General features: G+C 32.0%; 3 protein-coding genes across 3 annotated transcripts; 1 reads left to right on the top strand and 2 right to left on the bottom strand.

Annotated features, from left to right (window-relative positions):
• Positions 1-464: 464 nt before the first annotated feature.
• LOC125070497 (eukaryotic translation initiation factor 3 subunit J) lies at positions 465-6,516 on the bottom strand. Its single transcript, XM_047680389.1, has 7 exons — positions 6,206-6,516; positions 6,046-6,128; positions 5,804-5,914; positions 4,324-4,462; positions 2,605-2,769; positions 1,971-2,110; positions 465-1,314 (listed from the first exon to the last, which is right to left on the bottom strand). The coding sequence occupies exons 1-7, from the start codon at positions 6,219-6,221 to the stop codon at positions 1,252-1,254; spliced, it is 717 nt and encodes a 238-aa protein (XP_047536345.1). The 5' UTR covers positions 6,222-6,516; the 3' UTR covers positions 465-1,251.
• Positions 6,517-8,255: 1,739 nt separating this feature from the next.
• LOC125070667 (thioredoxin domain-containing protein 3 homolog) lies at positions 8,256-21,469 on the top strand. Its single transcript, XM_047680615.1, has 14 exons — positions 8,256-8,346; positions 9,082-9,185; positions 9,686-9,757; positions 10,802-10,954; positions 11,912-12,110; positions 12,650-12,817; positions 13,423-13,586; positions 13,929-14,060; positions 14,815-14,883; positions 17,305-17,445; positions 18,609-18,734; positions 19,425-19,516; positions 20,083-20,255; positions 21,465-21,469. The coding sequence occupies exons 1-14, from the start codon at positions 8,256-8,258 to the stop codon at positions 21,467-21,469; spliced, it is 1,689 nt and encodes a 562-aa protein (XP_047536571.1).
• Positions 21,404-25,071, bottom strand: LOC125070413 (insulin-like growth factor-binding protein complex acid labile subunit). The gene is made up of 3 exons (XM_047680277.1): positions 24,974-25,071; positions 24,360-24,399; positions 21,404-23,689 (listed from the first exon to the last, which is right to left on the bottom strand). Exons 2-3 carry the CDS (start codon positions 24,367-24,369, stop codon positions 21,576-21,578), a joined length of 2,124 nt encoding a protein of 707 aa, XP_047536233.1. The 5' UTR covers positions 24,370-24,399; positions 24,974-25,071; the 3' UTR covers positions 21,404-21,575.
• Positions 25,072-25,760: the final 689 nt, after the last annotated feature.

Genomic DNA, 25,760 nt, shown 5'->3' with positions numbered 1-25,760 from the left:
TGCCAAAAAGTAAAAAGGTGATTAGATATTTTAATTTGTGCAGACCACTTTAATACCTGACCTCTGTATGATAAGCAAATTTAATGATATAAAGTGAGAGTCATTAAAACAAGGTGGTGTAAACAAAACTTAATCATATAAAAAGTGATGTAGGCTGTTAACGTACCACTGTTGGCCTTAGAGATTATACTACCATACTGCTCTAATGCAGGTGAATCATATATTTAAACTAAATTTATATTATATATATTATTTTCAGCGGATTATTTACATTACACATATTGTGAAACTTGTGACTAATGCAGACATGCACTTCATTCTATCAAAAATTATTTTTTTCACACATATATGAAATTGAATGTTTGATGTACTGAAATAAGTTCAATGGATATAATGAAATTTTTACTGGGTCTTCCCATTATAATTCATACTAAGATGATATTATATTGTTGGACTAGTTCTTGTATCATACTTTACAGCAAACTTGTTTAACGAAGGATGAATATCATACCAATGAGGAGAGAGAAGGTTTAGAATATTATCACTTAAATTTTAATGACAAGAGGATTTTTTTTTGTTACTAGTATATATCCCTGACTAGCGACCCGCCCCGGCTTCGCACGCGTAAATTTTATGATATATATTCATAACACTCAGAAATAATGTGGTTTTATACCAATGAAATTGGATCATTAGTTCTGCAGTTTACCCCGTACATACAAACAAACAAATTTTACCTCTTCATAATATTAGTAAAGTTATACTTCAGAGTTAATGATATGGCTTATTTTATAGTTTTCATTAGTAATCAATTTTTGATTTTATTAGTAAGCAGTTATTAAACTGTCATATAGTTAGTATATAATCAAATGTTATTAAAATAAGTTATGTGCAAGACCGTATTAAAATAATTCCTATTGCGTTATATTAATTGTTGAAAGATGGTAGAGTGGGTTAACCATAAAAGTCAATATGGCAAATCTACACACCATATTGGTGAAGCCACATGAAAAACAGATAATAAAATTTCTAACATATTAACTCGTAGGTTATTTGACATGGTCGTACTTTTATTTGAGGAAAGCAACACATTGCTACCTTTATACAATAGTATAAAAAAAAAACATACCAAATGGTATATTGACATACGGTCAATGAACTTTTTATTAGATTGTTTTGTGATAAATAAACGACATTTGCAATCATATCAGAGGCCAGGTATCGTGTAAGATTTACAACATATTGTGTTGTTTACATAAAGTCATCGTAGTCAGCATCGAAGTTACCGTAGGCATCGTATTGATTGAGGTGAGCCTGAAATAAAAGTATAATTATTATTGACTTGATCTTGTGAAAACAAATAGTTATTATAGACTTTGTTCTTATTTTTTCGGTTAATTATTGAAAATCTGTTATTTATATATTATAGTGAAGTGGCCTTTAAGTATGTATGTATGGTTTGTGAACCTCCGTCTCACCATTGGACAGATAGCTCTGAGGATGGATAAATACTTCATAACGTCTAAGGATAAGGTACTTTGTATATGATCATTTTATATAACTTAGACAATTTCATAATTTCAATGTGTCCAAAGCGTGCGATAGGTAAATGGACGCAGTTACACTGGAAACATCTCTTTCAAAGAGTTATAGGGAAAGTATGGTGCATATTTTGTCTATATTGTGATATATTTCAGAAGACTTGATAAACATTACAGGATAAGTATTTATGCTGTAATGTATAAATTCGAAATTGATTGATATATTAACCCAATCATTATTATATTTTCAAATACATTGTCACAGTGTTCACCAATACATACACAAACTCTTTCAAAAGAAAGCACAATGGAAAAATTATATATGCAAAGGAAACATTGGCCATATCTCTTTATAACACACTTTCGTAAGTTTTGAACATAGGCTGAATTTAAACATGGTATTTGTATGGTCAATTCAAGGTAACTTACATTATCGCCTTCCACTTTTAATTTAGCCTTGCCTTTGCCCTTGTTAGGCTTCTTTGATTTCTCATTCTTCTCCGCCTTTTGCTTTTCAATATAGAGATTATCCACTGTCATTTTTATCCTCTTAATGTCGGCTGATGGCACTGTAAGCGGAAATATAGAAATTTATTAAAAATATTAACATTTAAATAGTTATTTATACACTGAAGAAAGATAAACTACAAATATATAAAAAAAAAAAACAGCTGAAATATTTTCTTAGACTTTAATTATTAATAATGTTTATCATGTATTTCAAATATAACTTTTGGCCACCACTCTGTTACCAGATAAATCATGACTCGATAAATTGCAACTGCTTAAAAATACAAAGATAATTTCAGTCAAATTCGACTGACTGAAATCATGTAAACTTAGTCCTGGGAACCGTACAATACAAGTAGTGTATTCTTAATTTAATTTATTTTAAAACAGACTTTAAATTAAAGCTTGTAACAATAACTTAGCAATCACGTCTAGTTCACTGACCTTGGAATATTAAAAAGTTTTATTATCTTGATAACTTTAATAAGTTATGATTATTAATTTCTAGCAAGGACAAACATTTCTTAGTCTTGCAATTCATATACATACTTACTTTGTACTACAATATTTTTGACCAGGTCATCGACAAAGGCAGGGAATTCATCTTTGGCTTTGTAAAAGTTGATCTTTTTACAAAGCAGGTCACCAAACTCTGTGAACTCATCTTTATTGGTTGGATGGAAGTTATCCAACTTGCCAGTACTGCCTTCAGTCACACCTAGAACAATGTAAACAGTTAATCAAATTGCATGTTTATGTTGTCATTTTACAAAATTATATAAATATTATTGTCTGTGCTGATCATGACCTCATTACAAATTACTGCCAAAGCTGCCATTCTCAAGAGAGCCTAGCTATCTACACAAGTATGCAGAAATACAAGATACCCTCTCTTTTCCCTCATTCTATTAATTCAATAGGAGGTGCAAATGTTGCAACACTCAAAAGAGGTGCAGGCCAATAATTATTCCTGCGAGAAAGGCTACTGAGAATTATATTACAGGAAAATCTGATAACTTTATTGGATAGTGATGAACAAATAACCTCAGGATATGTGGCTTTATAAGCCAGCCAATTGTCCCATTGCAATTAAAATTATAAAGATCCATCAAGAAACTCATCAGTTAATTGCTATTTTTTATTGAAATAAATAACACATATATAGTAGTACTATCGAGGCATAGACACTATTAACCATATTGATAAAATGCAATACAATCAATTCTTTGAGATATAAATAGAATGATATTTCACATTCCCTGCACCTGTAGGCAAGCGGCATAATGGAATAAGAGACAAACCTCCCCAAAAGGGGAGGCATTAGTAATTACTAATATCTTACTAACTTGTATTTTGATTGTAGTATTTAAACTAGATTAGACTGTAAAATATTTGTTAGAAATATATTTGTTTTATGCATCTTTCCTAAACAAATTCTATGACATATGATATTCCAACATATTAAGATAATGACTAACTACACAAAACATTAACAGCAATTATCATTACCAATTGTTTGTAATAATTATGTCATAGACATAATTAATAATTACAATTAATTTATTACAACAGTTAAGTAACTTAATATTACATCATATATAAACACAGAAGTAACCAATTTTATATTTATAAAAAAGCCTGTTATTATTCACAAAATATGAGTTTGTAACTTTGTACAGTTGCCTGCACTTGTTGAAGACTCATAGCCCATTCCACTCAAAGAATAATTAATAGTTTGGCTATATTTTATTATATTTTGCACAACAAACTTTTCTTAATTTATAATACAACAGTACTCCACTTAACAAATTCATTAGACTTTAATATTACTTTGGCTAAACATTAAAAGCTCTAATATCAACTTTACAAATCCATTATTACCATAAAATTATACATAGACAAAGATCTAGACCAATGATTGCATCATCATTATCATTCTGAGGTTGGAATAGGCTATAGTATTAATAATGAACAATAGATAGAGAGCAAGATATAAGATTAATATAATATGGATGGATAATTTTGTACAAAAGACATTTTTAAGCATTTTCAAGGCTAATCTTTCAGTTTGACCTTGAGTTATGACCTTAACTTTTAAAAACATTGACATATTATCAGGTACTGAAGACTTATTTTATTCTGTCTCAAATATTAAAATTTACTATGTATCAGAAATTCCAAAAACATTTATATAGATACAAAGTTATTAGTAAGTCAAGTGGTGTAGGAATCTTTTTATATTACATATTTGAAATGTAAACTATATTCTTACCAAATGTTTCCAAGGCAAGTCGGAGATCTGACTCCTCTTGTAACTTTTGCTGTCGCAATTTCTCAGCAAGTTTCTGTTCCGGTGTGAGCTCCTCATCTTTCTCAGCAGCTAGACGTTCTGCTTTCTCACGCTCAAGCCGCTGCAATTTATAATGTTATTAATATCATTAGTCAGCAATTTACATAATATAATAATAATATGTCTTATATCATCAAAATGCAAAAGTCTACATGACAATCATAACACATATAGGTTTAAATGAAGATGACGATAACATAATCTAAGCCTAAGTAGGGTCAGTTTTTAAAGTGCAGTTATTTTTTATTGATCTAAATGTAATTACTATACCTATAAATATTGTTTAAAAGGTGACGAGTTAAACAATACTTTATTTATTTTGAATGTCAAATCAATGACAAAAAGAAATTATAATTTAATTAATCAACATTTTTGTTTAGAAATATTGTCTTAATATTGTTTTGATTCTTCTGGTAATGGTTAACAAGTGATTATAAAAATCAGGCTTCATTAATACTAATTTACATTTTTAATATTTTTGCTATTAGATAATCATCAATGGAATAAACAATCAGTAAATTGAGCACAGTCCATGACTGATCATGGATGTATGTATAATTTAAAAACATTGTGAAGTAACCGGCATGTGTCTAACATCAATAAAATCTTGCACATTCTGCTACCGAATCTCATGTGATCCGCAAATTGGAATAAGCCTCCAAAAAAGGAAGAGTCCTTAGTCCAGTAGTAGGACATTTACAGACTGTTATTTTAAAAAAATAACAGATTTATTAATGTCAAAATGGAAAAGCATTAATAAATACTGTCAATAATACACTAAAAAGGCATATGTTATATAAAACATTTCTGTATAATGTTTCTATTCTGATTACCAACATAAAGGTTATTAATACTGGCCCTTTTCGCACTAGGCCAAAGATATATAGAAAAAAAAATTAAAGACATTTTTGTACTCCCAAGCAGCCTTACATACAGCATTGTTTACATATTATTTAGTAATAATTGATTGCTTTCATCCTCGTCATTCATTCTTTATTCATACGAGAACACAGCTGTTTCACTAATCACCCCTTAAAAAACTGTTGTTGCAGGTATAAATTAATAGGCATATTTAGATCACAAATATTATCTAAAAATGATTTCATACAAACATTTATGCTATTGAGTAATATTTTAAGTGACCATGATTTTATTAATATTGTTGCCAAGCACACCTTGTTGAGAATGTTAATTGACATTTAATTCTAATTAGTTTAAACAAAACATATGGTATACTGCATACTCTTTAGTATATTAAGCATATTGAACTTGTCTGATTAAACTCAATGTCTTAATATTTGTTATCATTATATTGTGTAAGTCATATTTCAGGAAACGATGTCAAAATGTAAAGGTAAAAAGCAAGATTGTCACATTGACATATTGATACTTTTTTACCTACCTCTTTTTCGGCAATTTTGTCTAATATTTTCTTTTTAGGTTTTGGTGGTGGAGGAGCTACCTCTTTCTTCTCCTCATCCTTCTTTTCTTCCTCTTCGTCCTCCCAACTTTCCTGTAAAACGAGCTGACGTCAACACGTAGGCAAAATTGAGGTTATGTACTAACTTTCTGAGATATATCCGAAGATAATCTTATGACACTCATGTAGAGATACGCTAACAATTTGGCAGCTGTTTGCGTTACCTTGACGGTCTCTTCCTCGTCCTCGCCTTCCCATTTGTTGGACGTCAACGTGGTCGGAAGTTTCGGTTCAAAGTTATCAGCATCTGTTAAACAACGTAATGGCTTTATAACACTACTATACACAATAATTAATATATTTGCAATAACAAGGGACACTTACCCCACGACACATCCATGGTTGCGAACTTTCTAACACGGAACTAATTCTGCTACTTTTCACGTGAAAGACAAAATCAGACAAGTCAAGTTACTTGTATCTTTTTCAACACAAGATGTCTCCCGAATCGACAATTTCTCGAACAATAACAATTCTCAGACAAATTTTGTCAAACGATAGAGACTTTTCTGCATTGAACACGACCGAGCTGGGACAAGATAAACAAATGACATAATTTCAATAAATTTCCAACAGTACTACAATCAGATTTTATTACGCAAAAATATGACTCCATCGCAAGCGATAATTCCCGAATCACTAAAAATTTCAATATGGCCGTCTGACATTTTAAATAATACTACCATACCTAAAAAAAACATAAAATTCGTTACTTAATATTTTATTTGTAATCAAGACGGAATAAAAAAGAAAAATATATTATAATCGAAAAATAAAAATAATATTTCTTTTAAATTTTTGGTTTTATTTTAAAAATACCTTTTTTATAGAAAATAATTTTAAAAACACTGTAAAAAAAATCACATATTTTTTTTTCCAAATAAAGACAATTTTAAATTTATTCTGTGTCCTTAGGTGTCATTAGTATTAGTTACATAATTATATAATAAAAAATATACATTTTATTAAATAACAATTCGTGCTTCATAGTTAAAACTAGCAATAATAGATGGCGTTGTTAAGTACACAAGTCACGGTTAACTTATAAGATTCTTCCTTAATTTGCTAGGAAAAAAAATCTATAATTGTTATATTTTTTTTATTGAAAATAAGGATTAGGCTTAATTAAGTGACACGGAAAAATAAAAAAATATATATTGACAATATGACTAACGTGTCCACTGTTTCAATTCGTAGTACACTTTTTTTCGTTTCTCACGTTTTTGGTACATCCACATTTTGTTAAACCCTCATATACTTCAAACCGCATATCCTTTAGAAGCATAGATTGTTAGTTTTGGAGAAACCTTGTCTATACAACAGCCACGTAATACTTATGTCCTAAAATACGGTAAAAAACTTTTTTTTAAATCGGTAAAAAAATGCCGACGTATCAACGTCGTCTTAAATTATATACTTACAATAATAATATGTAGATATAGATTAAAAAAATCATGTAATTCGTCTTGTATTAATTGGAGAGAATGTTCAGTATTAGATATTGCATAGGCGTTGGCCTGCTCTAATATGTCTGTAAAAATATTCGGCGAAAATAACCTATGGAAATGATCTAGTTCAGAAATGTCGATATAATCTGAGTCTTATTCTTCTACTATAGTTCTGTATTGAAAAGCAGCTTTTTTAGATCCAGCGCTACCTTTAGCCAGAAGCCAATTTTTGTTGTTATGTCAAAAATAATGTTGCCAGGCGTGTACTTATTTATATTTATTTATTTCATTTCGACAACACTATCGGTAATCGGTTACTATTTAATATTACTATTTACCCGACTACGGAGAGTATATTATGATTCAGCCCGTTAACATACCTATAACCTATTCCAATAGAAGTAGGAAAGAAGAGAAACAAACCTTGGAATTACGTCTATTTCATGCGTTTTGCTCAGCAGCAACTCAGCTGTTTTGTGCACTACTCAGAGTTTATGATAATTATTTATAATACATTTTACTTCCTAAATTCCGATAACAGTTTCGTCAACGTTCAAAACGCCATTTTTTCGCAAATCTATAGTGAATATTATAGATTAATTAAGCTCTCGATCGCTAATATCGCGTTCATTTGCTGTCATTTCCTCTTATGGTTGGAATAGAGTATAAATAAAGTGTGTACGTATTTTTATACGTTTCGCATAATTTCTGGACTACTGATCATAATTCATAGTTTCTTGGTTATCCGTTAGTTAATTCATCAATACAATAACACAGCTGTTAAATAATATCATTGCTCTGACTATATTTTGATTCGATTTTCAAACACAAACAAACTAAAATATTTCTTCGATCACTTGGGCTATAATTGTATTGGTTTCTACCTCGACCAACATGATTTTAAAATATTACGTATCTCTAACAAAATGGCGAAAAAGAAAATAGAATTGTTCATCAATATTGATAACGAAAAAGAATTTGAATACATGCTTGCTCATAACTTGGAAAGGCTTATATGTGAGTGTATTTTTGATGTTTATAAAAAAAGCTAACATTGTTATTTTTTTTTTTATATTTCTATTTTTTTTAAGTAAAAGAGCTTAGTGTTTACTGATTGTTTACAGTAAAGTCTGTGAAAAAATAATTAAATCAATTTAATTATATTTCTAAATAAGGTATATAAAAAATATTTTAAAATTTTTAAAACAACGTAGAAAATGCAAAGTTGTGGATAATATCTCTAATTAGGTTTTTTTGTAACGGATTATAAAAAATATTTTACTAGTGACCCGCCCCGGCTTCGCACGGGTGCAATGTTGATACTAAAATATACTACAGAACGTCTTAAAAGACGGGACTCTATTAAGATTTCACCGTCTGCCCGTCCGTCTGTCTGTCACCAAGCTGTATCTCAAGAACCGCAACAGCTAGACAGTTGAAATTTTGACAAATTATGTATTTCTGCTGCCGCTATAACAAGAAATACTAAAAACAAAACAAAAAAAAAATATTTAAGGGCTCCCATACAACAAACGCGAATTTTTTGCCCTCTTTTGCTTGATATCAATAAATGTGTTCCTACAGTTGTTTACCTAGACAATGGTACGGAACACTTCCTGCGCGAGTCCGACTCGCACTTGTCTGGTTTTTATTTAATGTTTTATCAATATTTATTCCTTGCAATAATAATGTTGACTCGTTTTCGTAGTACCAACATAAAAAGTTAAAAAAGGACGTAAAATTTATTTACAGGTGCTGAATTGCATTCCTCATTTGCTGGACCATGTACAGCTTTAGATCATCTATTTGTCAAAATTAAATTAGACTGGGGAGACGGAAAGGTCGTTTTATTAAGGGTATATTATTTTCATATATAATAACGTTGACATCCCATAGCTGGGTAACCGTTTTAATTGGGCTTAGTTACGTAGACCGGTCAATGGTGATAGTGAGTAGTCACAACCGACTGCAGATGTCACTATGAGATATATTGACCATGTCCTACACCGTCAATGCGCCATCAACCATGGGAGTTAAGACGTTATGTACTTACCTTGCGTATAACATCTGTTTAACTGGTTTACTCACTGTTCAAATCGGGTAGGTGATACCTACCTAAACCGGGTTACACAAGCCTTGTTAACACTTAGATTCACCACGCTCTCTCGATAGGTGGATTATTCCTAATATATGAGATGAATAAAAATTGTGAAATTTCCGTTCCAGTCCAAACTTGTACGTAAGATATCTTTGGTTCTTGCTTTGGTAAAAATATGCTTGTTTTGTCCACTGAGCAAATTCATCTCACTTATACACACCACGTGTGTGTGGATGCTTATTTATTACTTGTTTTCAGGTGTGTGTCGATGAAATACAATCCCTCAGTCGGTTTCAATGTCAAAGCGAACCGGTGTTTTTGTTTATTTTGGTAAATACTCAATAAATATTATTATTACACATTAATTACGCCCGTCATCATTATTATGATTTAAGGTTATGAAGTTAGCGAAAGTGGAAGTACTTCTATTACTGTAAAACCTTGTATATATATAAGTGAAATACCACTCAATGTTTAATCACGAAATTTCAGAAACTATAACACCTATAAATTGAAATTTGACTGGTAGGTTTTTAATATGGTAAAGACGGAACGGATTTTACGAAACCCCACCCCTGAGAGGATATAATGGGGGTTGAAAGTTTGTGTTTTTTAAATTTCGCGCTGGTAAAGCCACAGGTTCAGCTAGTTATTATATAAGATTAGTATAGTAATGGTGGGCGAAGTCTTTCTCTCTCTTTTCAGGAGAAGGTTCGTAACTTACTTCGCCACGATGTTTTCCTTCACCGCCGAGCACGAGATGAATTATAAATACAAATTAAGCACATGATTACAGTAGTGTTTGCAGTGTTTGAACTCTGAATCATCGTTTTAGATTCACGTCATATAACCACTGGTCTATCACGGCCCGTATTATAATATATGAAACTTTATCCAAAACGCGCTGCATCGGTTTAGTTATTTTTCTGTTAGGGATTACAAGAAAGTCTACTAATTTATTAATATCCAAATGTTTTTTGAATAATTATGATACTAATTTTGGATATTGGCGACTATTTTATGAATATGTTAAAATATATTTCTTCTGGATTTGAAAGTGTTACACTTCTATGATCACCTTAACTATTTTGTAAAAAAAAATAATGGTTTCAACTGTTTGTTTCTTTTTTTTTTACGTAGGTGACGTAAAAAGATTAACTACTGAGTTTCTTGTCCTTAGCAATTAATAACTAAAGCATTTGTATCCATTATATCATATTTCTTTTTCGTAATTTGTGTTAAATAATATGACGTTATGTACAATAGTGAATATCTAGTGAAATGGAGCGGTCGTTTTCTTAGACGTAAGAATAATACAATAGTTCTCATTCCGCGTTCGCTGATGTTATTTAAAAAGTAATCTATAAATTACAGAATAACAAAATAACCAGAGTTTTCCGAGGGGTTAATAACATTTTGTTTGCTGAAGTAGCTAAAAAGGAGATCGATTATTATAATAAAGGATTTGAAGGTCGCTTAGTAGAGAGACCAAGCTATGACATAGGTGAAGCGTCGCCAGAGGAACAGGTAGCTTATGAGGTAGCAGATGGAGCAGATATTTTTTTTTTATGATATCGCTAGTCGGACGAGCAAATGGGCCACCTAATAGTAAGTGGTCACCACCGCCCGTCAATGGCGTTGTAGGAAATATTAGCCATTCCTTACATCACCAATGCGCCACCAACCTTGGGAACTATGATTTTACGGCCCTTGTACCTGCAGTTACACTGGCTCACTCACCCTTAAAAAAGGAACACAACAATAGTGAGTACTGCTATTTGGCGGTAGAATATCTGATGAGTGGATGGTCCAGACGGGCTTGCACAAAGCCCTACCGCTCCCTACCACCAAGAACTTACTTACGATATTAAAAGGAATTATAATATGCAATAATATCCATTACTGAAACGAGGAAATGTTGCCAGCATTCGACGCAATCACGATTTGTGTAATAGACATAGTAAATGTTTTATCTGTATTAAGGCTTCAATGTGAATAATTAAAAACAATGAAATAAATTGAATATCATGCTTAATGAATAATTAGGACACCGTGATTTTTTATACAATACCTACGATACTTGGGAAGCGATTTATAACGAATTTATACTCGTAAGATTTTAATCACGCGTTTGTCACGGAACTAACCATTTACAAACAAAACAAATATCTACTACGTCATTTCTGTTACTTATGTTTAGTAATTATTTTATCCATGTGATAATTAAAAGAGTTCGTTTTTTTCTCTGACAACTCTCTTCGTAGTTGGTATCTCAATAGTCAAATGTTAAAATCCGACTAACTAGACTAGATTCACGATCCTAGGCGATTCACTGCGTTTGATGCGCGTAACCTTTAAATGTTATTGTAATAGTAAATGTACATTGGACATATCATGATCGTGTTCTGCGGTGTATTTCGAATTTACAGAATAGCTTTACTGTACACAGAAAGAATGTAAATACAAAGTTATTTATTATTAAAGAAATGGCTAAAGACACGTTTGTTGGAGAGACAAGAAGAAGAAATGCTTGCGGTGACTCAAAGAAATCAACGCCAAGCAGCTCGGAAACGTCACAGAGCTGAGCTAATGGTGCCCCATCTGAAGCATATCAACTTTGTCCTTTACTGGCCTCATGCGAAACATGCCCATCCTGAATTGTATGAGAGATGGGATATTAATAGTTTAGTTAATTTGATAATATTTTATCCTCCTGATAAATCTGCCGGTTAACGTAGCACGTTTTTGAACAATTCTTGGACTTTTCCAAAATTTATCAGTGATTAGAAAAAAACAGTTGAACTAAGCGAAGATTACGGGTTTGTACCTAAGCACCAATGAATTATTTGATTAAATTTTGTTTATAATTTAACTCAAAAAAGAATGATAAAGAAACCTGCATGTATCGGATGAAAATCTGTCACATGTATCTGCAACAAACATCGTATTTGCTATGTGTACTTTTTACTTTAAATTATGAACACAACTTAAACACATGAAAACTCAGTGATTCATGAGTTGATTTCAACCGGTGATCGGTGATTCAGATTCACTTGATGTATTCACTGATCTGTCTCACTGTGTCCATTACAAGCGTGCCATTATTATTGATTATTAAAAAGATAATTATTTATTTCATATTAAAGTCAGTCGAAATCACGTGACGTATTTTTTGCTGGTTAAAAGAACAAGTATACCATTGATAAATTGTTATTTTTGCAGATATAATTATGGTAGGTCGTGAAGAGATTCATTTGACCAAGGAAATTGCGGAAGACGTACTCTATGCTGGGGATGCCCCGATCAACGAAGCTTCTTTGCATATGTTACTATCTGGTCCATCACTTGCTATTTGTTTCAGACTATTGGACGAGGATAAACATTTTGTATGTTAGTATTGAGGTGGTCAATAGTACAACGATTTATATTTTGGTTCGTTATTCCCAATTCGTGATACGTTGTTATTATATGTTGGCTTTTTCTTGACTGAGATAATGACATATTTATAAACTAATTACGCAATCAATAATAAAAAATCTCTTTCAGAATGTTCCCAGAAAACTTTTTGGGTTATAACGTAAATTTAAATTGTATTGTAATTAAGTATTTGATAAAGAACAATAATTGATTTTTCTTGAAGTACCAGGAAAAAGTAATTTCGAACAAAATGGTCTAAGCAAAAATTTAATTATGCAATGATATTGGTAGAAAAAGTAACTACTGAGTTTCTTGCGAGTACTTCTCGATAGAATTTACATTTTTGCATGTATTAAGGAAATTTTGCTGCCGTTCTTTTAACGATCCAGTTATAACATTGTTTAATTTTTGTTGAATACAGGAATAATATAAAACAGTTGATCTTGTACGTGAATTATTTCCGCTCGTGTTGGACTTGCTGTCACATCAGATATATCTACCTCATAGAGTGAGGGAACATAGAGGGAAGAGAACGCAGATGAAAAGTTTTTTACAACAATTTATTAATCTGATTTTAGCCTTAGTGCGTAGAATTCTTTATGAGGAACTAGCACCGTTAGATGAATCCAAGTCATTAAATGAACAATTCCCTAGAAAGACTGCATTTGATTTGTATAAAACCTTCAGCCCTGCTAAGGAAGATGTTTTGCGTAAGCGTCATGAAGATAAGTTGAAAAGAAGGGTAACACATTTACAATTTTCAAGCATCTTAACCATTTACTAGTTACTCGCCCTGGTTTTGCACTTGTAAAATAAGGGTCTATTTTGTATTAAAGGACAATAGTACAAATATTCATTTTATTTATATAGATATAAATTCGTAAATGTAATAAATGAATGCTTATGTAGTAAAGATATCTTAATATTATTAATAGATTGTAAAGTTTAATATATATTTGGTATAATTTTTAAAAAGGTTTAACCAGCACTTGAATGTAAAATTGTATGTTGATTTTAGAGGACAAAATTCAATGTAAAGCTAGTAGAATTCAATGAAATGAATATTATTCTTATTACTTCTTAGGACGAAGCATTAGAGAAAAGAGCAAGGCGACTGTCGGAGATGCAACGCTTAGCGAGACAAGCTATTGAAGACGCAATCCAAGCTAAGCGAGCTCTACGGGAACAACAAAAGCTTCAGCTGCTTAAAGCTGGCGTACGTAATTCTGATATAATAACTGAAAAGCGCTTTGTGAACATTTTTGTGGAGATTATAAATGTTCTTCTATTAATCTTTTGAGATCTTACCATCAAATTATGCATTTAGACCAATAGTGTTTTTGAAGCCACGTGACCTCTGAACATTATATTAATAGCTAGCCAATTTTATTTATTTTCTTTCATCACCATATAAAACTGTTAATTTATAATTGTGAAAGCGCATAAAATAATAGTGTTATAAGAAATTCACACCCACTAAAATCATTGGGATGGCTGTCTTCGACACCTCAATTGTGTAGATAACACATCAGCGGCCTTACTTTGCTCTGCTCGTGGCTTGACTGAGTTCTACTCGGGGGGTGAAGATAACCTCGCATAAGGCAGCGAGACAGCCGTCGTCAGATGGGCATTTGAGGTTTTCGAAACGTCATTTCCAATAAACGAGATCAAGTCTTTTTTCGTTCTCTCTTCGCTGTCTTTTTTCCTTATGACAGTTACACAGAAAGAGGTCATGGATCTCCGATCCGATTGCCTGCGGAGCATCGCCAGCACGATTGCTTGGAAGGAAAGGTCATCCAACCCCATGGACCAGGATCTGTCTCTTGTCACAGTATTAATGTCAATGTGACCGCTTACCATCAGGTCCAATAACTAGTCTGCCATCTTATTTTAAATAAATGAAGAACGTTAAAAAAATAACATATAGATATGGTGCTAGTGAATAGTTTAAATAAAAAATACTTTTACAGAATTTATCAGCATTGGAAAAGCTTCGCCAGGAACCTTTTGATGAGAGAGTCGATATCGTCGTACCTGAGGTTAGTTGTATTAAATTATTATTCATAGTTATTTAGAATTTTAAATATGTTCTATTTTTATTTCATAAGCATTGAAATGGCCTTTTTGTTTTGACATAACGCTTTTGTAAAGTTAAGACTGTAATAGGGACATATTTCTAATAAAAAGTTTTGTTTTTCTTTAAAAGTAAATAAATAATGGATATTGGAATCGAGTAGTTGGCAATAATGTTTGATGGCTGATTTACTTTTAAGAGCGGGTTACCCCGAATGGAGTTGTAAGTGTCATGGCAACGCGAGTCGTTATGTTTTGACAAGCTTCTCGAATGCGATGGTTGCTTGCAAACCCATTTGCTCTTAATCGAGATGAATTATTGTAATCCTTTGATATTATTGTGATGTACGATTATTGAATCAATTAATACGGTGATTAGACGATATTAAATACGCTTTATTTTGTGAATATCTCCATTGCACGCCCACATAGTCTTACAAATGTCGGATCAATCCCCGAACCCAATTGTTCGGCATCCTGCTTCTCCGACATATATATATATATATATATACCTATATTATATTATAATACAAAGTTACTCTTAGCATTACATTTACAGTTCTAATAAAAATAAAATCATCTTTTAAATTTAAAGTTTTCAATTTTACGTATATTATTGCGTCACTGTTGTCAGTAGCAATTATCCGTTAATCCATTGCCCTATTGATGCTTCAAATGATCTATCTATACTAATATTAAAAATGCAAAAGTCTGTTTGTCTCCTACTATTTCACGATCAAACCAATGATACAAATATACGGGAAGTCGTCTGAGTCAGATTGAGAATATTTTTTGGTTCTTATAGAGATTTGAAAATAAAAGAGGATTCGTATTTTTTTTTATGTTATACGTGGCAAACGAGCCAGAGGCGCACCTGATGGAAAGTAATTAACGCCGTCCATGAACATCTCGCAGTAGCCTTACCGGCCTTTAATTTGTTGTATAGCTGTGTTTACATGTGTTTTTTTTTCTGTGACTAGCGTCCCGGCTTCGCAAGGGTGCAATTTATTACTAATTATAAATTTAGTCCACGAATTGACATCAATCTATGCTAATTTGTTTGTTGCCCAAAATTATTGATCCAATTCTAAAAATGTTTTCACAGGTAGAAAGTAAATAATTCTCGAGTGCTGTAAATTATATTTGTATCATATTTTGTTTTTTATTTCTTGCCAAATTTCATAATACTAGGTCAAAGGAAAGTACATTGTAGGTTTCGAGTCCCTTTACGATTGTACGGGAAAAGCGAAATATAGAGGTTTGATATTTCACCCTTTGAGGTAAAGGGACATCAGGCCTCAGTATTTGGTATTCATTTCAATTTTATGCCTTTACGCTTTTCTGACAAAAAGTGTATCGAATGATAGACAGATAAACAGACGGACAGACGGACAACGAAGTGATCTTATAAAGGTTCCTTTTTTCTTTAGAGGTAAGGTGACCCTAAAAACGGAACGAACATGGAAAAAAATATGGGTGGACTTAATTTGGCATATTTTATGCAAAAGACGTTTTTATTAAAAATTAAGTAAAAAAGCTAAATCTCGTTAATACAGACACAACACTTATAACATAATATCTATAATACTTTCAATATATAGTTTTAGATTATGCAAAAACTAATAGAAACAGACTAACGAACTTTAGATATTAAAAAGTTTTCAGCATAATGAATATAAAACGTAGCTTAGTACTTGAATACTTCAAATTCCGTCTTTCTTGACTGCATCCTTGGTCAAAAGCATGGTATAAGGCAGATGTTAAGGTTACATCGGGCTTACATCGTGGGTAAGCTTAATAAAAAAAAATTCATCCCAATGAACATCCCATGAAAAACAACCCCAAATCTAAATAGAACCTCCAGTGTCTACTAGCAGGAGTATAATTATTATCAAATCTTTGTTATTAACTAGACGTGTAATGGATGTGATGATATCCCGTCGAAAAAAACTATAACGTTGGGCTTTTCTTCATAAACATACTACCTAAACACCGATTGTCATTTAGAAGTATGTTTATGCGGAAAAGGTCAATATCCTTCCAAACTTTTGTCCTAAGTTTCAACTTCTTAGGTTATGAATTTTCAAGAAATCTTTATTATCTGTATTTACCTCAATAACATAAACCTAAATACCGATTTCCATATTTCTAACAAGAAATGACGAATTTGCAGACGAACTTTTATTTCCAGCTGGAAATGATTTTTGAAATATCCTCTATTAGTGCTTACTTACGTTCCATACGGAATTTCAGTGCAAAATGTCATATTGTTGATTTAGACTATCCACTATATAGTAGTCAGACATTTCCAAATTTTATTAAGTACCTTATATTACAGTACTAGGTTTGTACGACCTACATATATTAGTGATCGTGAATTATTACAGGAGCTTCCTGAAGAAGAAGAAAGTAGTGAGGAAGAAAATTATGATGAATATTTTCCGCCAGCCGGACTTGTTATACCAGGATTCTATTCACCGCCAAACGATATAGCTAAAGCGAATGGCCTTGCTATATTATTTCCAACCGTAAGTGATCATTTACCAAGCCCTGCGAATCAAATGTATTCGCGATGTTCAAGTATCTGAAAATCTGCAGTAAATCTTTTTAAGTAAAAGAGACGGCAATATTCGTAAACAAGTGTAATAGCCATCGTAATTATCTTTGTTAAAAAGAGATAGCTATTTGAAATGTTGTTCATCTCGTTTCGGCTATTTTTGATTTAACTTGTTACTTAGTGATTAGTTTTGCTCATTGTTGATGTGATTAGAATTTCTGTAATGAAAGAAACCACGGCATTAATACGTCATAGGATCGTGGCCTTTTGTTGAAAAGTTGGAGTCAATATGGCCTTCAAATCACTTAGGGCTTTGTGCAAGCCTGTCTGGATAGGTACCACACACTCATTATAACTATACGTATGCTTGGTATTGTTGTGTTCCGGTTTGAAGGGTGGGTTAAGCCAGTGTAACTGCAGCCACGAGGGACGTATCTTAGTTCCCAAGGTTGGTGATCATTAGCGATGTAAGGTTGGTTAATATATCTTACAACACCAATGTCTATGGGCGATAGAGACTTACCACCTTACCATCTGGTGGCCAATTTTCCTGACCGCATAGGTAGCTACGAGTATATCATAAAAAAAACTCTTAGGCTCTATTTATTTGAGAGAGAAGAGAAGAGCCGAGATGGCCCATTGGTTAGAACACGTGCATCTTAACCGATGATTTCGGGTTCAAACCCAGGCAGGCACCACTGAATTTTCATGTGCTTAATTAGTGTTTATTTTAATTCATCTCGTGCTCGGCGGTGAAACATCGCGAGGAAACCTGCATGTGTGTATGTATGTATGTATGTATGTATGTATATATGTATGTATGTATGTATGTATTTATGTATGTATGTATGTATGTATGAATGCATGCATGTATGTATGTATGTATGTATGTAAAATGCTCTATTTGATTATTAAGACAAGGAGTAGAAAGAAATGTCTTTAAGATGTTGATTACATTACTTTTGATATGAAACGATAGAACTTTTCTATATAGATATGTTAACCTATGTTTTGAAATGAAAATCATATAATATATGTTTCATAAAATTTTTCTTCTTTGTAAGTACGAGTCGAATTATAAAGACTAAAGATTCTTTGTCATGTTGTGTCCATAATTTTAAGTAAATATTCCAGTTAGTATCAGAAAATGTGACTCCTGAACCGGAATACCTTCCACCACACGTCTTAGTTATGATCGACATGCCGAAGCGATACAAAGCTATCGAAACTATGGCGAACTACAAGAAGGAAATTATACATGTATGTGATTTATATTATAACTAGTTGGTCGATGTGTTTTTATCCACGCCTGTTCCCGTGGGTCGTGATGTTATATAGCCGGAATGTTACTTGGTGTTAGGACTTCTCTGGGTAGGTACCACATATTCAACATAATTTTATTCTATTGCCAAGTAGCACTAAGTATATTTTGTGCTCAAGTTCAAAGGGTGAGTGAGCCAGTGTACAGGCACAAGGGACATAACATCTTAATTTCCAAGGTTGCCACCGGCATTGGTTATGTAAGGAATGATTAAAACTTCATACGGACACAAAATCAATGTTCAGTGATAAGCACTTTCGATCAGGGGGCCTATTTGTCTACTGATGTCATAAACCGCATTATGTTTTAGTCGGACTATTAAAATCAACTAATTTTGATTTTTCAGTTCTACGTTCAAACAAAAACAAATAAACTCTACAACTTTACTGTATTAATATAGATAATAAAATAAAGACGTGAATTTTGTTTGTTTTAATTTTTTCGATTAACACAAAAATCAACATGAACACAAAAGTGCATACTTCCAAACGCTAATACATTAAGTCCAAAAGGTGTATGGAAGAGATTGCTTTCTTAACGTTAACCACCTTTGTTCGTATAATTTTGCTTAGTGTAATAATACTATTTTTATCGGTACCTATGTTTTCATCGACAATTTAATTTTTTAGATGGGAATTTTCAAAGCAACTTGTCTTACCGATGCTGTCCACATTGCATACAGCGTTAAGCAGTTTGATAGCAAGCAAGGAAATCATGATTTGTTAGTTTGACACAATTTACTACTTTTAGGGGGCAAAATGCATTTGACAATTATCGGAGCAACAAATTATTACAATTATTTTATTTTTGCAGTAATTGTGTGTTTAATACAAACGTTTTATTTTGAACTAGCGACCCGCCCCAATATGCATGCGGTACTGACACTAAATTTACTACAAAAAGTCATTTTATAAATAGTTCATAGCTTTTTGTCATTAGACAATACATACATATGTCTGCAATTTAAATCTGTAATATCTTCGAAAATATTCATTTGAATTACACGCTGTAATGGGACTTATTGATCTATATGAAATGCACAATGTATTCAAGGTACCTAATTGGCTAAGGATTAATGCCGTATTGCTTAAAATCGCTTCGAAGCCAAGTAAAAAGTAAAGAATAAAAAATGGTTATTATGGGTTATCCCTAAGAAAAAGACATGTACCATCGCAGACGTTTTTAAGGTGAACAATACAGTTGCACATTACTTTGATCAACCTCGTAGGGTTCAGTCAGCGTCAGTCAAGCTACCCGAAATATATTTTAATTTGTCGATAATTTCAGGGAGAGTTCGAAATTAGCGTTCATGGTGTCCGTTAAATCAGACTTAGCGTTGCTAGAGCTAACAGATTTGATCCCGTTCCACGTCAGCCGTGACCCAACTGTTGGTGAAGTTGAATGTGCGGCATTATTTTCCGTTGACTATAGTGATCATTACAATGAATTTGAAGATTTTGGTATTATTAATAAATATAATAAAACGTAATTGCAGTTTAAATAAAGAAATTAAAAAAAAAATTTGTACGGATTTGTGCAAGCCCGTCTGGGTACCACTCACTCATCATATATCCTCCAAGCAGTAATACTTGGTATTGTTGTGTTCTGGTTTGAAGGGTAAGATAAAAATGCACAGGGAACATATCTAAGGTCTCAAGGTTAATGGCGCATTGGTTATGTAAGATATTATTGAATATTCATGCGGCAAAAATATTTATGGACAGCGGGGACCTCTAACCCTCAAATGTCACATTTGCCAACTGTCATAAAAAAAAATATTTAAGGAATCAAATTAGAAAATTGTCTAACCTATGGTAAGACTACCATCAAACTATGACGTAGGAATTGGAGGTGGCAACAAATATTGCTTGCATGGTACACTATCAATGCGCCGCCAATCGTAGCATTGAACTTTTACGCTTGAGCTTATCACACCGACTCGCTTTACTTTCAAAATAGAACAGCGACACAAATTATTTGACCATTCACTCATTATCGTAGAATAGATAATGACCCTGTGGCGTCCTGTAGAATATAATAATTTGGAACCCCAAATTTGGTGCTTTTCTTACAATTTATGAATATAATATTTTTTTACTAAAAAAATCTGGGTATTATTGTTCTTTCCAGTTTACAAGCCATTTGACTATTATTATTGATTATATTATTGATTTTAAGCAATACAGCATTAATTTTTACCAAATTAAGTACCTTAAATACACTGAGTATTTAATCTAGATCAATATAATCCTACAGCATGTAATTTAAATGAATGTTCTTGAAGATATTACAGATTTAAAATGCAATGATATATCGATTTGTATATTTTGTCATGTTTATTATCAGTATTGCACCCGTGCGAAGGGGCGGGTCGCTAGTATATAATAATAGTAAATATTAAAGAGAAACAAAGAAAGAATGAGGAATATATAGTATAGATTAAACCAAGGAATATTACTATCATAAAAATAGGAACATTAGAAATAGGTAACGTAAAATAACTTTCCTGTTACTAATGACAATTACAAATTAATCTTGTATAATTAAACAACCGTTAGAATTTACAAGGGAAATACGACCAAGTTATGTATAAATGAAAATCAATTAGTATGTATATTATATCTTTATTTAAAAAAAAAGAATTTACAAATACGATATCTTTTTTACAGTGTAACAATAAAAAACATATAATTCGTATATAAATGATGAATTATTCATTAAAAAAAATCACTTGGAAAAACTATTAAGTATACAATGAAGTATGTATGTATATTATGTTCTTATTTAACAAGATCTGGATCAGCACCATGGCGATATGAACGCAATACAAACTTACTCAAAAACGATGTCTGATCTTGCACAGCTTTTAGAATCTTCTGACTTGTAATCAAAAGCCTTTCATCTATCATATATTTTGCTTGAGGGTCTGATATAAATCCCACTTCTTGTTTACACGGAATCCCTTCTATCGAATGTCCACTAATAGTTGAAACTAAAACAGTTGGATACATCTTCGAATATCCGTTGTTGAAGTCAGATAATGCCTTCGCGAGCCAATCACAAGAAAGTTGATTGTCATCCAAATAAACTTTTAAATTGTGTTTATGTGTTAGCCAGCTGTCACGATCAATAAAATTTAAACCATTGTGCCGCAAAGACAGTACGCTTAAAAACTTTAAATCCATAAAAACCTTCGAATCTAACATTTCGATTTCATTATAGGACAGATCCAAGTTCAATAGCTCAGTTAATCCCCGGAAAACACCAAACTCGATAGTTTTTATTCGATTGTGAGATAATCTTAGTGTTTTCAATTGTTTGACGCGATGAAATGCCGACGGGCCAATGACTTGGATATCATTAAAACTTAAATCCAAACATACAATCGAATTAGGTAATTGTAAAGACGATTCATCTAATTCTTGAATAAAGTTCTTACTCATGTCCAGTTTTGTGAGATTGCGTTGGTCCGCTAATCTTATTAAATATGCATCTGATATGTTATTAGAGCTGAGAATAAGTTCAGTTAATCCTAACGCCTCATCTACGGGTATATATATGGTTGATAAGCCATTGTTTGAGAGATCCAAGACTCCGCCTTCAGAATGAAAAGTTATCCTCAGGTTATGGATTTCTTCGATATAATTATAAGTCACATTGAGATTTTTTAACTTATAAGTATTTGATAGTGATTGATCCGGGAAATAATCCATTAAATTGTGCGATAAATCCAAGTTTTGCAAATTATGCATCAGTGAGAAACTTTCGTAGTACAAACTATTTAATGAATTGCAACTCAAATTTAAATATTTAACGTACATGAGATCCTCTGAGTTTACATTGAAACTCAATAGTTTATTATTTGATAAATCCAATGAATCAAGTCGACCAATTGAATGAAAGGCGTTGTATTCGATGTGGCTTATGGAGTTCTTAGATAAATCCAGCTGAGTTATCAGCTGGACTTCATTTTTTAATAACTTTTTTTTGAATCTATCATAAAAATCGGTAGCATTATGCAGCAAGACAATTCGATTTTCTGATAAAATAATTCTGAAAATTGATCGATCGTTAAAGTGATCCCAGTGCCTTGAAAATATTATAGGTTGTAGAATTTCTATTTTATTATTAGAAATATCGAATGTTTGTAAATGGTTAATTGTTTTCAAAGATTCCATATCAATATTTTCGATCTGATTATACCTCAAGTATAAATGTTGCAGATTTGTTAAATTGTTCATAGCACCGTTAAGATATACAATGTTGTTGTTGTTCAGTCTCAGAACAACTAGATTGGTAAGATTACAAAACGGCTCCTCGCTTAATTCTTTAATTAAATTATGAGACAGATCTAATTCTTGTAGACTTGTAAGAGCTTCAAATGTATAACCAGGCACTTCTTCTATCAAATTAAACGCCAGTGATAATTTACGCATTTTAAATGGACGTATATCAAATTGAAAGAGTTCTTCGATTTCAGATAGGCTATTGTGAGATAGATCAATACTTTCTAAATTGATAAGGTTTCGAAATGGACTATCGTTTATCTTTTGCATGTTGCTATAAGTAAGGTATACGTTCCTGAGGCGATGCATGCTATCCAAAAATGGTAGATCGGTTCGTGGCCAATTACCAAACATTCTCAGGGTTGTAATCATGGAAAGAAAATCAGTGTCTGCCTTGAGATTGAAGCTGTCTGTAGCATTCCGGAGAGTGACGTCTATCTTAATGTCAATATTGGCGGCACCCGTGCATTCATTGTCGAGCCTTATGTCCTTTATTGTTTCAATACATTCAATTCGATAGGAACATTTTTCAATTCCATGTATCTTATCTTTCGGACAGTAGCAGAGGACAGTTGTCGATGAGATCAGTATTAGAATTATGATTATAACTGAAAATATAATAAAATATAATTTACTTACGTTCGAAAACAACAATATTTAAAAATCGAATTAGATAGTAAACTAGATTATAATGCAATGAGATACAAGAGCCAAAGGTAAAGTTAAATAAATGCTAGTAAAAATATTAACCAAATTATCAAGAACGATTTTTTTTTTATTGTAGGCCGACGGGAAAATAGCTTGAAGCTAAGTGTGGAACCACCACTTCAAAAAATTGAGCTGTTTGTAATATTAACTTTTCCTCACACGGCTGATATACGATCAGCCTTTGAAGCTAAGATACTATGTCCCTTGTGCCTATAGTTAGACAGGCTTACCACTGTTCAAACCGGAACACAATAGTAAGTAATGATGTTTGTTAGTAGGTGGTACTTAACCAAACAGGGTCGAACGAAGCCCTACCACCAAATTAGCCATTACATTCTATCGATAATTAAACTAATATGATCTAGTTGATAATATCAATTACTAAAAAATTCCACTAATGCGATAAACTAAAAATCCAGCTAGTAACCTCTATTCGAGTTTTTACAATACTTCATACATTCAACTGTAGTACAGTTATAACATAGTAGCATCGACAGTAAACTGTCTCGTTTTTATGAGATAAAAACGAGACAGTTTACTTAATACGTTGATAGAAAAAAAAATTATTACCTTGCTTCATGATGTTTGCATATTAGATCTGGCAGTTACTCTGAAATAGAAAAATAAAAAATATATATATTTAGATAGACTTAACATACCATTCTTGTTTGTAAGTCATGATTAAACTGCATTTTGTACACGTTATAAATTGTTCTCCTCGCTTCAATTACTATTAAATATCATATTTAAATCAAATACTTGCTAAGATAAAAGAGACGCTTAGTAAAAACAAATTACTGACTTAAGAGACTAGCGTTATTATGATAATATTGCTTTTCTAAATCGAATAATTATTAGATAAAAAAATATCATTAATTACTAACAGACTTAGAAATCCAACTTTAATAAATAAATTATTTAAGTAGTTTACTGATATGATGTAATATCATAACATTATTTTCTTAAATAATTAACTTGATAATTGATAAATTAACTTGATGTTGGTATAATTGATATATCATTAAAGAGATTAAACAAGCATTAAAATATAAATTTGACCCAATTGATTTTGTTAAAAATGAGTTATTTTGTGACAAACATATCAGGATTGCAAAAAGTTTTAGAAGAAAGCCAAAAATGTGAAACAAAATTTTATTATGTTACGTTAATATGGCCTCACTCACCTAAATCCAGATATCTTGTTTAGGTATGTGTAGATTGTACCACTGCACTACGTCGAACTCCAAAGTCCAATGTCGTGAGCGTTATTAAATTTGATGCCAGCTAAATTTGCTGACTACCAGAAAAAGGAACGTCGGTATTTTGTCATTGAAAAATGTTAACAGATAGTTACTATTTTATATTTTTTATTAATCGCCCTTATTTTCCTCACCTACAAAGCATATTTTATAATATGTCTGTATTTATAGAATAGGTAGCCGGACAAATGAGCCGCTGATGGTAAGTGATCAATACTGTCCATAAACATTGGCATGGTAAAAAATTGCAAGCGTCCCTTACATCGTCAATCCGCAAACAAGTTACAAAGGCTTACTCACCCTAACCGGAACCCAAGAATCCTAAGTACTACTGTTTGGCGGTAAAATATCTGACGAATACTTGGTACTTACCCAGACGAGCTTGTACAAAGCCCTACCACGAATTATGACGAAATCATTATATTCATGAAAATAAATACGTTTAAACACTAATGATGATATATTTTTGAGGTTAATAGGCTCCAATATTGCTGGACCAATCACCGTGAAAGTGGGAACATAATATGTAAAAGTATTTTTATTTTTACATAGAGAAGGTTTTTGTACTATAATTTATTCCAAACGAAAAGAAAAGACAAATAAATGGAGTTGAGTGGAGCAGGCAGTAAACTTACGACCATAATATAGTTTTAAATGCACATCTAATAAAATAACTAATCTTTGACTTCCTAGGAAGTTTTTTTCTAGCTAC

This window comes from Vanessa atalanta, chromosome 17, assembly GCF_905147765.1.
Source record: "Vanessa atalanta chromosome 17, ilVanAtal1.2, whole genome shotgun sequence".
Taxonomy (NCBI): Eukaryota; Metazoa; Arthropoda; class Insecta; order Lepidoptera; family Nymphalidae; genus Vanessa; species Vanessa atalanta.
Note: the sequence above shows the minus strand (reverse complement) of the source record. Positions and strands in the feature narration are given on the sequence as shown.